The sequence below is a fragment of the Physeter macrocephalus genome, unplaced genomic scaffold (genome assembly GCF_002837175.3).
Source record: "Physeter macrocephalus isolate SW-GA unplaced genomic scaffold, ASM283717v5 random_192, whole genome shotgun sequence".
In the NCBI taxonomy this organism is placed as follows: domain Eukaryota; kingdom Metazoa; phylum Chordata; class Mammalia; order Artiodactyla; family Physeteridae; genus Physeter; species Physeter macrocephalus.
Genome location: NW_021145450.1, coordinates 4751 through 17525, shown reverse-complemented (window position 1 = coordinate 17525; position 12775 = coordinate 4751). Strand labels below are relative to the sequence as shown.

Below are 12775 nucleotides of genomic sequence, written 5' to 3'. Positions count from 1 at the left end.
GTACTGCAAAAAAAAAAAAACAAAAAAACAAAAAAAAGAATCTGCCTGCCAATGCAGGGGACACGGGTTTGAGCCCTGGTCTGGGAAGATCCCACATGCTGCGGAGCAACAAAGCCCGTGAGCCACAACTACTGAGCCTGCGCGTCTGGAGCCTGTGCTCCGCAACGGGAGAGGCCGCGATAGTGAGAGGCCCGCGCACCGCGATGAAGAGTGAGTGGCCCCCGCTCGCCGCAACTGGAGAAAGCCCTCGCGCAGAAACGAAGACCCAGCACAGCCACAGATAGATAGATAAATAAATAAATAAATTTATTTATTTATTTAAAAAAAAAAAAGAAAAACTGAACTGGCAGCTTGATGGGTAAGACGAGTGATAGGGAAGCTGCTGTGGAGAAAGCAGGGTGAGGGGCTGGGCGTCTGTCAACACCTCAGGCTCCAGCCTACAAAACATCACCCAGGAGCTGTTCAAAGTGTACCAGCAGGGCCCTGCCCCAGACCCCCTGCAGGTGAGGCCTGGTGAGCTGTGCGTGTCACAAGAATGATTCTCAACAGATGGCCCGTGGGCCATCTGCATGGCTGTGCCATGCTCTGAACGGAAGGAACACTGGTCCAGGGCAGTGTTTTTCAAACTGTGAGCTGCTGCCTATTAGCAGGTGGAAATACTAATATTATGAGTCGCAACCAATGTATTTATTAGTCAAAGAGCATAATAATAAGTATTGAACGTGGTGATTATTATTTCCTGACATTTTTGGTCTCGGTTATAAACGTGAATAATTAAATGTGTGTCATGATGTAAAGCTTATTTCTTATTATGGCTTGTGGTAAAATCCTGTTCTGGGGGTCCACTCCCCACCGCCCCTGCCCCACAAGCTTCCTCACCCTGTGGCCGCTGATACTTCTTGTCCAGCTTGAATTCCCTGTGCTCCCCGGTGCCCGGACGGGCCAGGAGTTTGGCGGCAGTGCCCCGACCCAGCAGCTCTTCCAGCTTGGAGCGGGCAGGGAGGGGCCCTTCCCTGCAGGATGGGACATAGGGCAGGTACATGTGAACACGAGGGGCTCCTGGGGGGCTCACACCGTACCCTCCCTCTCGCTTTTCCCTGGCCAGGGAGGGACTCTCCGCTCACAGGGACCCTTACTGGTCTCCCGTGTGCCTCCTCTCTGCTTTGGGGCTGTCTCCAAACCCCAGGGTGGCCATGATGTCGTCCCCATCGTCAAAGAGCAACTCTTCTTTCTTTCGGACTGGAGTGTTCCCAGGAGTTAGAGGGAGAGAGGGCCCTAAGGGACAGAACACAGGGCACCATGCCCACAGCCTTCTGGCCTGCAACGGTGATGTTTGAATGGGTCGAGCGGGGCGTTTCCCTGCAACCCTGGCCTTTGGGTGGAAGAGCGGGCATGGCAGTGTCTGGTCTGCCCACAGCACCCAACTTCCCCGGCCCCACTCCCACAGCCCCACCCCTGGGCTCATGCATCCCCCCTCCCCGTTCCCAGAGACTGATAACCTCTTGGTCCAGGATCTGAGACCTGTGGCCCCTGCCTGGCGGTGTGTCTGGCTCTGCACCGGAAAGTTCAGTGAGCCAACTGCACCTGCCCCGGGATGGGTAACATGCCCACCCCACCTCGATCTCTGGCCGGGGCTGGGCTCTTTACGGAAGCTGTTTCACTCTCCGTCCCCGGCAGCTTCTTGGCGATTCCTTCCTCATCATCAGAGAGAAGTCCTGCTAACGGGTCTTCCAGGTCTCACGGCCAGAAGGGGAAGCAAAGGGAAGAAGACTGCACACTTCGTTCAGGAAAACAAGCGCTGTGCTGTGCTAGGGGAGTTATCGCTCTACTGGAGATTTCTAGCCGCTCTGATACCTATAGAAGCCGCTCGGCGTCTGGGGGCCTGGATTAGAGGGGCTCAGACACAGACCAGGCTGGGCCAGGGGAGAGGAAGCAGGCAGAGTGGCCCGGGCTTCAGGGCCTGCGCTGAGGCATGAGAAGAGAAGTAAAACATCCACGCATTCGTGAAGGAAAAGGAACTTTTCCCCACACTTTATAAAGTCTTCAGTTTGACACCTGGCTTCAATGTCCTTGCAAATAAGTGCCCCAGACATGCCAGCCAGCAGAACATAATTAGGCCCTCCCTGAATTCATGAGGAACAAAACCAGTGGCACGAGCTCTCTGCTCCTCATCTGACGTACACAGTGGCCTGGCCCCGAGCAAGTAAGCATCGCCCAGCCTACTGCACTCTCCAAACTGAGGCACCCCAGAGGTGTGACCGCGGGGCCTGCGGTACCTTCGAAGGAGAACTTCCTGTACTGATGCCCAAGGCTGGTGGGAGAGGGAGGTAGCTTCTTGGTGGGAATGGCATCTCCTGCAGGCAGCAAAGAGAAGGCAAGGTCACAGGCCTGGATCTCTCCTGGCCTATGCTCTGCCAGACCAAGACTGGGACCACTGGGCTGGCGTGCCACTTCTACCTGGAGGCTGAGGGCTTGTGGCCGTGGACACAGCCATGGGATGGGTCTACACCTCTCCGGTTCTCAAACAGGCTTCTGGCCGGGAAATGTGGTCTGGAAGCTACCTCTGGCCCCCTATTCACAAGTTGCTCCAACAGGGACATAGGTTTGGGAGATGCACAGGTTACCATAAAATTCTCCAATTTAACTCAAATGGCTTCTCCCGGAGTTGCCATGTTGGACTTAGGAGGACTGGAAGAGCCGTAGGAAGGAGGAAAGCTCAACCTGTCTCCCTCCCCCACTATAAACACTCTAACACACATGCACACAATGAGCTCCTGGTCTCTCCATCCCAGGCACAGAAAACCCACAGGGCTGAGAGCTACCCTCTAAGCATCTCCCACATCCCCAAAATGTCCCTTGATTTGAGGACCTATCTCTCACTCACGTTTCTCATTGGCTGGTAACACACCAGCAGGTTTAAGAGGACTAGGCTGCTCTTCTTTCCCAGAACCCTTTGCAGACCTTTTGCTTGAGGCTAGGTTAGACTTCTTCAGACCCAAGAGATCAGCATCCATTTCATCCAGATCCTGGAAAAGCAGGAAGGAGGGAGGAATCTCCACAGGTGCTCAGCCAGTGGGTGCTAAACACCCTCATGCTCTGAGCAGCCTGATGAGGATGCTGCCTCCAACTCCCATATGGAACAAATGGGGACTTGGGGTGGGGGACTGACCCCAACAGGGTCATGGAACAAGGACAGAGGCAGGGCCAAAGCCCAAACTCAACATAGTCGATCTCAGATGAGCCGAAAGGTCTCAGGTTGGTGCCCCTATCAGCCCCACCGGCAGCTCTGGCCTTGATGCTAGAATGAGAGGGTGCCGAAGACCTGCTTTCAGCAGCTTCTCACAAAGGCTTAGCAAACGTCAAAGCTATTTGCAGTAGAAACGAAACAGCAGGATCCTGGGGTTTAAGACTCCCCAGGGGACTACCACTGGGCAGGGAGAAGGGACCTGAGGCAAGAATATAACCCTCTGTCCAAAGTCAAGAAAAATTTGATCTCAGGAATTCCCTGGTGGTCCAGTGGTTAGGACTCCGCGCTTCCACTGCAGGGGGCCCGGGTTCAATCGCTCCCTGGTCAGAGAACCAAGATACCACAAGCTGAGCAGCTCGGCCGGGCGGGGGGCGGTGGGGTGGGGGGAAGGCATGAAGAAGTCTGCAAAATAAAAAGCCTTTAAAAAAAATTTTTTTTTGATCTGGATTCCTTAGCCTGCCTGGGTCAGGGGAAGCAAACTGACAACAGAGGCAGAGGTATGATAAGAATGCTGTTCTGGGTCAGTGAATGGCCTACGGTTGGGCATTAAAAACCACCATAACGTGCTCGCTTCGGCAGCCCATATACTAAAACTGGAACGACACAGAGAAGGTTAGCATGGCCCCTGCGCAAGGATGACACGCAAATTCGTGAAGCGTTCCATATTTAAAACAAAACAAAACAAACTAACAAAAAACCACCATAAGCAAGCTGGGAGAGGAAGACGGTCGGGGACTCCCTGGTCGCCACAAGCCCTTGGTACAGACTGGGAGCATGACAATTTTGATAAGGGCGGTTGGCAGGAATGTGAGGAAACAAAAGAATGAGAAAACTATTCAGAAAAAAGGTGAGTTGGGAAAGATAACGGAACCGAGGTAAGCAGAGTGGGTGGAGGGTTCAGCTCGTGGTTCTGGAATGAGAGACTCAGAGCCACCACTATCGACTCGTCAGAGGACTCGAGCGTCACGCCCAGGGGGCCCAGCTGCCTGGTCTTGGGGAGGAGCAATTTCAAACTGAGGTTAAAGAAGCTGATTCCGTGGGGCTTCCCTGGTGGCGCAGTGGTTGAGAGTCCGCCTGCCGATGCAGGGGACGCGGGTTCGTGCCCCGGTCCGGGAGGATCCCACATGCCGCGGAGCGGCTGGGCCCGTGAGCCATGGCCGCTGAGCCTGCGCGTCCGGAGCCTGTGCTCCGCAACGGGAGAGGCCACGGCAGTGAGAGGCCCGCGTACCGCAAAAAAAAAAAAAGAAGATTCCGGAGCCAAGAACCCCAACCCTTCAGGGCCCCACAGGGCTGAAAGCAAGCGCTCAGCCCGGGCCTGTGGCAGCATGGGTTAACCAGAAGGGACGTGAAGCGGAGGTCAGGCGGGAGGATGCCGCTGGACAGAAGGGGAGGGAGAAAACAGGACCACTCGACGTTTTCGACCCCAGCCTGGCCAACCAAGCCCCATGAGATGGTGCTTATGTTCAGAATTTATGTCTTAAAATTCCATGGCAAAGATCAGCTTGGGGCTTGATCTGACGAGAGGACAGCTGTACTAAAGGGGACTTGGCAGGGGATGTGAAGAGAAATCTGCAGAAAGATTAAGAACAAGATTTAGGGGGGAATTCCCTGGTGGCCCAGTGGTTAGAATTCTGGGCTTTCACTTCCATGGCCCGGGTTCAATCCCTGGTGAGGGCAGCGTGGCCAAAAAAAAAAAAGAACAAGATTTAGGGGAAACGGTCTCCCCTTTTCCTCATGGGAGGAGACAGCCCCATTTCACCAGAGGCCTGTGACGTGACTGTGTCTCTGGGTGGGTGAATTTCCATAAACCAGGAAAACTGATTTATACCCAGAGGGGTAGGGAGGGCAAGAGCTCATGGATGAATGCCACTCTTGCATGAGGTAGGGCTCAGAAATACAAATTGTGAAAGAAGAAATGAGAGGGAGAATGAAGGCTTGGCACAAAATAGCATCCCACCCCGTGTCCCTGGCTCCCCGAATTGTGCAAGCTGTTTCCTTACCTTCATGGCCTGGAGCAGAGCCTGCGGGTCTGCATCGGAGATGTCTGAAACCTACAAGATGGGAGGGTAAGGAGGCGTGTTAGTCAAGGCCCAACAAAGCTCAGGGCCCTTATTGCCTTGCTTCTGTTAGGGCAGGAGCAGAGCTGGGTCAGGGGGCATAAACTGGAGGGTCCTGCCCTCACTTGGGGCTCAGGTATTGTATGAAGTCAAGCCTGCCCAGTTGTGGACACCCAGAAAGCGCTGCCACTTTCTGGTCCTCCCAGCAGTTAAGTGCACAGCCATCGTAGGACTCAAATTAGGCTACTTTCCATCCATGTGATTGGACAGAGTGGAGTTTATTATGGGAAGCGCAGTTAGAAGGGGCAACATCGAGCCTAAATCAGTTGCTCGGAGCTCTACTTTCTAGCTCATCTCACTGGTAGAAAGGAAAAGGATGCTGCTTTGGGTCCACTCAGCAGCCATTCATTCATTCATTCATTCATTTATGGCTGTGTTGGGTCTTCGTTGCTGTGCACAGGCCTTCTCCAGTTGCAGCGAGCAGGGGCTACTCTTCGTTGCAGTACGCAGTCGTCTCATTGCAGTGGTTTCTCTTGTTGCAGAGCACGGGCTCTAGGCACGCGGGCTTCAGTAGTTGTGGCCCGTGGGCTCAGCGGTTGTGGTTCGCAGGCTCTAGAGCACAGGCTCAGTAGTTGTGGTGCACAGGCTTAGCTGCTCCGCGGCATGTGGGATCTTCCCGGACCAGGGCTCGAACCCGTGTCCCCTGAATTGGCAGGCGGATTCTTAACCACTGCGTCACCAGCGAAGCCCCAGCAGCCCTTTTAAGAACAAATTGGCTTTGCAGGGACTTCTAAACCTCTGTGGGCAGCCCCTCGGCACAACAGTCATCTCACTGTCTCTGGGGATAAGTAGGGTCGGTGAGGAGCAGGGAATGGGCCAGGCTCACCTCAGCATCAGCTCCTGCCAGGCCTGCCCTGGTGCTGAAGGCATCATCTTCCAAGAGGGACCTGCAAAGGGGCAGAGTCAGCACCCACCCACGAATGGTCCCCAGGGCACTAGATGATTCTAAGGAAGGAGAAGTGGCTTAAAGAGTCCAAGTGAACCTGGATAGACTCTTCTCTGGAAGAACAGAGTTGCTGAAAGGAATTTCACAGGTCACCTAATGCAGTGATTTTTTAACTTTTTTTAAAGCAGTAGAGCCCCTTTAAAAACAACAGGTAAGAGAGAAAAACAGAACTGCTTGGGCTAAAATGAAGGTGGAGGGCACAAAGTGTCTCCCTATCCCGCAACTCTCAGGAGAAGCTCAGGAGGACAAACACAATCTGGGAGGCACCTATCTAGGCCTATCCTCTTATTCTGAGGGTAAGAAAATTGAGGCTCAGAGAGGTTCAGGAATTGCCCAAGGTCACACAGTAAATAACCGATGTAGGACTAGAAGCCAGAACCTCCGACCTCCAGTTCAGTTCTCTTCGCACTCCTCCAGGCTCCTTCACTGCCCAGGAGCTGACGGGAGGACCGGGAGGTGGTGACACTACAAGCAGGGCCCACAGTGAGTGGAAAGTGGCGGGTGGGTAGGGGAGGGGCAGGAGCATTGGGCCTGAAACGGGGCTTGGATGCCCAGGCCAGCCCCGTGTGCTCACTTTGTTCTAGCCCTTGAGGGAGCGAGTGCCTGAGCTGCACCTGTGGCATCTCTGGCACGTGAAGCTAGTTTAACAGGCTTCTCAGGCGGTGTCGCTGGAAAAAAAGAAAACAAAAGATGTGATTCAGTCACAGAGAACTGGAGTCAAGGGGAAAAGGATTGCAAGTTCCCCACCAAGCTGTCTCCCACACCTTCCTACTGAAAGAGGGGCCTTTTTGGAGGAAGGAAACTGGCCCTGTAGGCAGGTCCCTTAAAAACCTGAATGGGGGAGGGAGTGGTATATTTCCAAGCAGGAAGTCAACCCAACTGGTGACAAATGAAGAGGCTACTCTCATGCCACCGCAGCCCCATGGAAATGCAGGAACAACAAGGCACTGCCATCGTCCATGGGCTTGTGCTTTGTGGGTTCTTATGGGCCAGGTGGGGGGAACCTCGGCCTTGCTGTCCCTGGTGAGCTTTGCATGACCCCGAAGCCCTGCTTCTCAGTGCAGCAGACACGGACACACAGGGTAAGGGACTAATGTCCAGAAAATAGAAGGAACTTGTACAACTCAACAATAAAAACATAAATAACCCAATTTAAAAACTGGGCAGGGCTTCCCTGGTAGCACAGTGGTTAAGAATCCGCCTGCCAATGCAGGGGACATGGGTTCGAGCCCTGGTCCAGGAAGATCCCACATGCCGTGGAGCAACTAAGCCCGCGTGCCGCAACTATTGAAGCCTGCGCGCCTACAGCCCGTGCTCCACAACAAAGAGAAGCCACCACAATGAGAAGCCCGCGCGCTGCAATGAAGAGCAGCCCCCGCTCGCCGCAACCAGAGAAAAGCGTGCGCGCAGCAACGAAGACCCAACGCAGCCAAAAGTAAATAAAATAAGATAAATTTATAAAAATTAAAAAAAAAGAAAACTGGGCAAAGATCTGAATAGACCTTTCTCCAAAGATATAAACGGCCAGGAAACACATGAAAACATGTTCAGCATCATTAGTCATTAGGGAAATGCCCATGGAAATCACGAGATGCAACTTTTCACCCACTAAGATGGCTATAATCAAAATGAAAATAACAAGTATTGGCAAGGATGTGGAGAAACTGGAATCCTCTTACACTGCTGGTGGGAATGTAAAATGGTACAGTTGCTGTGGCAAATAGTTTGGCGGGTCCTCAAAAAGTTAAACATAGAGTTACCATATACCCCAGTAATTCAACTCCGAAATTTACACCCAAAAGAACTGAACACATATGCCCCCACAAAAACTTGTACATGGAGGTTCATAACAGCATTATTCATAATAGCCTAGCCAAAATGTGGAAGCCACCCAAATGTCCGACAACTGACGAATGACCAAACAGAACGAGATATATCATACAATGGAAGATTATTGTCCAGCCACGGAAAGGAATGAAGAGAGGAATGCTACAATGTGGACAGACCTCGAAAACATTACGGAAAGTGAAAGAAGCCAAATGCAAAAGCCTCATACTGTATGATTCCATTTTATGTAAAATGTCCAGACTAGGCAAATCCATAGAGAAAGAAAGTTAAATAAGTGGTTGCCTAGGGGTGGGCGAGGGGAGAATGAGGAGTGACACCTAATGGTATGGAGTTTCTTCATGGGGTGATGAAAAAGTTCTGGAATCCGACCGTGGTGATGGTTGCACAACTCTGTGAATATATTAAATGTCACTGAATTGTACACTTTAAAAGAGTGAACTTTGGACTTCCCTGGTGGCACAGTGGTTCAGAATCCGCCTGCCAATGCAGGGGACAAGGGTTCGAGCCCTGCTCCGGGAAGATCCCACATGCCACGGAGCAACAAAGCCTGTGCGCTACAACTACCGAGCCTGCGCTCTAGAGCCTGCGAGCCAAAACTACTGAGCCCATGTGCCACAACTACTGAAGCCCGCACACCTAGAGCCCGTGCTCCGTTAGCAAAGACAAGCCACCGCAATGAGAAGCACATGCACCGCAACGAAGAGTGGTCCCCGCTCGCCTCAACTAGAGAAAGCCCGCGCACAGCAAGGAAGACCAAACGCAGCCAAAAATAAATAAATTTTTTTAAAAAAGTGAACTTTATGTGGATTTTATCTCAATTAAAAAAAAAAGAGCAAGCCTAAATCAGGGGATTCCGGCAAAGGGGCACTTACTCTCATCTCCCAGGAGGTCACCAAGGACATCATCGATGGAACCTGGAACAGAAAAGGGGCCACTGTGACTTCAGGAGGAAAGAATGGACCTTAGGGCCTCATGTCTTGAGACCTCGTCTGGGACCTCAGAGCCCTCAGAGGTTGGGACTTAGGCTTGGCTCCCTCTTCACTGGCCATGAGATGTTTTCTAACTCCTGGCAACAAGTCATAATGCTTTGTTGAAAGGCCCCAGGGTGGAAACTGAAAATAACTTTCTCAAAGGATGATGGTGAAGATTTTTCAGTAGAACCTACATTCTACGTGACACACTGGCCAACAAGCCAGTCTTCCAGACTCTGAACAAAGCCCAGATGCTTCTTCGGGAAAAGTGTTCAGGATTTCTAGGCACATATACAAGCTTCTTTCATACCAACAGTCTCCTTGTCCCCTTGCAGCTGAGCGCCCACCCCTGCCAAGCTGGTTTGAAGACACACCTCCTTGGCCACTTTCCAATGCAGCACGTAGGGGAAACCCAGATGTGAGTACTGAATTAGTTCTCTGATCAAGCTTAAGTGCCTCTACCACCCTTAACCCCAACGGTATACTTCTAGATACAAATACTTCAACAAGAAGGATTTTTTCCCCCAAGTCCCATCTGTTGTTTATTTCTGAATTACTCCAAGGGCCAATGAGGCAGCATAAGGAATTCCCTAGGAAAACCAAAGCTGCCTATGGGATTATGGGGAAATCAGCAAGACTCACACCGAGAACCCTCAGACAGACATGTCTAAGTTATGTGTCGACCCAAAGTGGGGGAATTATTTTTGGCCTAAGGGTGGTGTTCCATCTCCACTCACCTTTCAATCCCTTCTTGGCTTTTGGTGCCTAAAATGGGAAAAACAAATCACATTAACAAGATGAGACAGTGAACGTGTACTGAAACCAACAATGCAGAATGAACTGTTTTGCCTTTTGCCAAGTCACCAGAGGAAAAGGAGCACCCAGGGCATTTATAGACAGAGGCCCTTTATGGTTTTCTGAGTTTCCGAGAATAGACTCATTCAGAGCATGAAAAGGGCCCCCACTAACCAGCAGTGGACACCCCTGTGGGTGCCATCCGGTGGGCAGAAGTCTCTCCTTTTCCCTTAGATTTCCAGACGCCACATGCAAACCCTCCCAGCCAGGCAGGATGTAAAGTTTTCCTCTATTCCATGTCCCTGACTCTTCAGGATCAGTGACAGGCATGTAAGGATGCTTTCAGATGAACATTCAGAGGCTCAAAAGAGATGCTTGTTTACTGTTTAATAAGAAGGGTTTTTTTTCTTTTTTTTTTTTCCGGCCGTGCCACATGACACGCAGGATCTTAGTTCCCTGGACCAGGGATCAAACCCGCGCCCCCTGCATTGGAAGCGTGGAGTCTTAACCACTGGACCGCCAGAGAAGTCCCATGAATATGTTTGATATCAATGCTCCTAACCATCACTCTTCTTTGGGGCCACCCAGTCGCCAAAGTACTTCACGCAGTCAAGATCTTGGAGGTGGGAGTAGGGGTGAGGGCAGGATCCCATTTCCACACACCTACTCTGCAGTCTGCCTACCATGTCAAGGCTCTGGGGGCCGCCTGCCGCTCCTTCACAGCGCTGTCCAGCTCGTTTGAATCCTGCCCGTCAGGCTCATCCTCCCTAATGAAGAAAATTAAAGTGGTTGCTTAAAACTGATTTGGCTTTAACAGTGGTTGAGTCCAAGGTTGATCAAGGCTTCTCTCACTTTACCCATTCAAGAGGTCAAAACATTTCCATCAATTAAAAATTCCTTGTAGGGCTTCCCTGGTGGCGCAGTGGTTAAGAATCCACCTGCCAATGCAGGGGACACGGGTTCGAGCCCTGGTCCGGGAAAATCCCACATGCCGTGGGGCAACTAAGCCTGTGAGCCACAACTACTGAGCCTGCGCTCTAGAGCCTCCGAGCCACAACTACTGAGCCCGCGCACCACAACTACTGAAGCCCATGCACCTAGAGCCCGTGCTCCACAAGAAAAGCCACCGCAATGAGAAGCCTGCGCACCGAAACGAAGAGTAACCCCCGCTCGCCGCAACTAGAGAAAGCCCGCATGCAGCAACGAAGACCCAACGCAGCCAAAAATAAATTAAAAAAAAAAATTCCTTGTAGGGTGGGCAATTCAGATGAGAAGCGAAGTGTTCTGGGTAACTTTTCTTTCCTTCTTTTAAATATTTATTTATTTATCTGGCTGCACTGGGTCTTAGCTGCAGCATGCGGGAACTCTTAGTTGAGGTATGTGGGATCTAGTTCCCTGACCAGGGATCGAACCCAGGCCCCCTGCATCGGGAGCGTGGAGCCTTAGCCTCTGGACCACCAGGGAAGTCCCTGGTGGTCCCTTTTCGAGGCCTGGAGATTATTCGAAAAAAGTGCAGTGGTCCTCATCCCTTACTCTGAAACAGAATGCGGAAAATGGCAGGTACCCATCTCAGAAAGGAGGTGGGTGCCTAGCACTACGGCCAATACACCTTCCCAGGCAACACCCATGACTACTTTCCTGGCAGCGTTCAGGGCAAAGAGCGGCTACGAATGCTGGTTACTCCTTGACAGTATTTTCACCGTTGGTGGAAAAATTTCCCTTCACACTAACTGTAAATCCGACTCACTCCATTAATAGAGAACTGTTTTCCCCAGAATTATCATTCTCTCCCACCCCCTCCTCAACGTTGCCAAAACTGACCTTTGGCACAGCTTGGAAGAAAGGAGTGGGAGGTGGGCCTCTCTAGTTCTCTGGTGTCGGCCTGTCCTGTTATTAGAATGCAAAGTTTATGTGAGGTTACTGTATAGGGGCCACTCTGAATGGTTGTGTTTCTCTTTCTCTGTAATGCAATGGTCTCGGCCTACAAGTCTCAACACGTTTTGTCTCTTATCACATCCAGGGGCGTCTGCCATCTCCTAGTGATCCTCTCGCAGCCTCCCAGACCGTGGGAATTTCTAAGGGAGGCTTGCAAAGGCCTCAGGGCCACAAAGACCATCGCGTCATTGCATCTGCTTAGCCAACTTCGTGCCAGGCGTTTTAAGATCCCGAGGCCGCCCCTTAGTTAGGGCCGCCCTCCCGGAATCACCCCCTCGGTCCCGAGACTCCGCGCCCCTCCACGCGCCAACCCCTCCGCGCGCACAGCCCGTCTCGATCCCGAGCGCAACCTACGATCCTTCCAGCCCCTGAAATCCGCCCCGTTACGCGCCATTCCCCTTGGAGGCGCAACCGCTTGGACGTGTCCCAGACATAGCCGCTGCTCCAGGCCCCCACTCGAGCCCAGCTTAATCAGGCCTCCCGCTTCAGAGCCTCTAGATCGCCATCTCTCAGTCGCCCGGCCTCCGGAAGCAAGGCGAGGCGCGAAGCATTCTGGGGGTTGTAGTCCCAGGCCCTCTCACCTGCCGAAGCCAAGGGAACCTGGGGCGCCGAGATGAACTACATTTCCCAGGGTGGCTCGCCGCGGCCGTTAGTTGGCGCCCGGCCTCTTGTTTGCGGCTTCGCACGTTGCTAGGAGCTGCCTGAACGCTCCTTTGCGAAGAGGTCGCTACCCGGATCCAAGGTCGGTGAGCTTCTTCCTCCCGGTTTCCCTGGGGAACTGCCGGGGGCCTGGGCTCCACGACCTAACACTTCCAGGGACTTCCCTGGGGGTCCAGTGGTTAGGACTCTGCGCTTCCACTGCAGGGGGCATGGGTTCGATCCCTGGTCGGGGAACTAGGATCCCCCTTGCGCGCGG

General features: G+C 52.5%; 1 protein-coding gene and 1 non-coding gene across 16 annotated transcripts in view; one reads left to right on the top strand and one right to left on the bottom strand.

Moving 5' to 3' along the window:
* FBF1 (Fas binding factor 1) overlaps window positions 1–12385 on the bottom strand; it is a 22880-nt gene extending 10495 nt beyond the window's left edge. For 9 of the 15 annotated variants that reach the window (XM_028484341.2, XM_028484346.2, XM_028484350.2 and 6 more), the window contains exons 1-13: window positions 12214–12385; window positions 11746–11811; window positions 10608–10691; window positions 9867–9894; window positions 9031–9072; window positions 6885–6978; window positions 6191–6251; window positions 5248–5298; window positions 2885–3026; window positions 2277–2354; window positions 1617–1736; window positions 1137–1275; window positions 880–1013 (exon numbers count right to left, since the gene is read on the bottom strand). In XM_028484341.2, the coding sequence (XP_028340142.1) occupies window positions 880–1013; window positions 1137–1275; window positions 1617–1736; window positions 2277–2354; window positions 2885–3026; window positions 5248–5298; window positions 6191–6251; window positions 6885–6978; window positions 9031–9072; window positions 9867–9894; window positions 10608–10610 (892 nt within the window). In that variant the 5' untranslated portion in view covers window positions 10611–10691; window positions 11746–11811; window positions 12214–12385. Of the gene's footprint in view, window positions 1–879; window positions 1014–1136; window positions 1276–1499; window positions 1737–2276; window positions 2355–2884; window positions 3027–5247; window positions 5299–6190; window positions 6252–6884; window positions 6979–9030; window positions 9073–9866; window positions 9895–10607; window positions 10692–11745; window positions 11812–12213 lie in introns of those variants that run through there. The other 6 variants (XM_028484344.2, XM_028484342.2, XM_028484348.2 and 3 more) reach the window with 6 other exon arrangements.
* Window positions 3811–3917, top strand: LOC112066619 (U6 spliceosomal RNA). Its single transcript, XR_002892764.1, has one exon. It is a non-coding gene; the product is annotated as a U6 spliceosomal RNA (small nuclear RNA).
* Window positions 12386–12775: the final 390 nt, after the last annotated feature.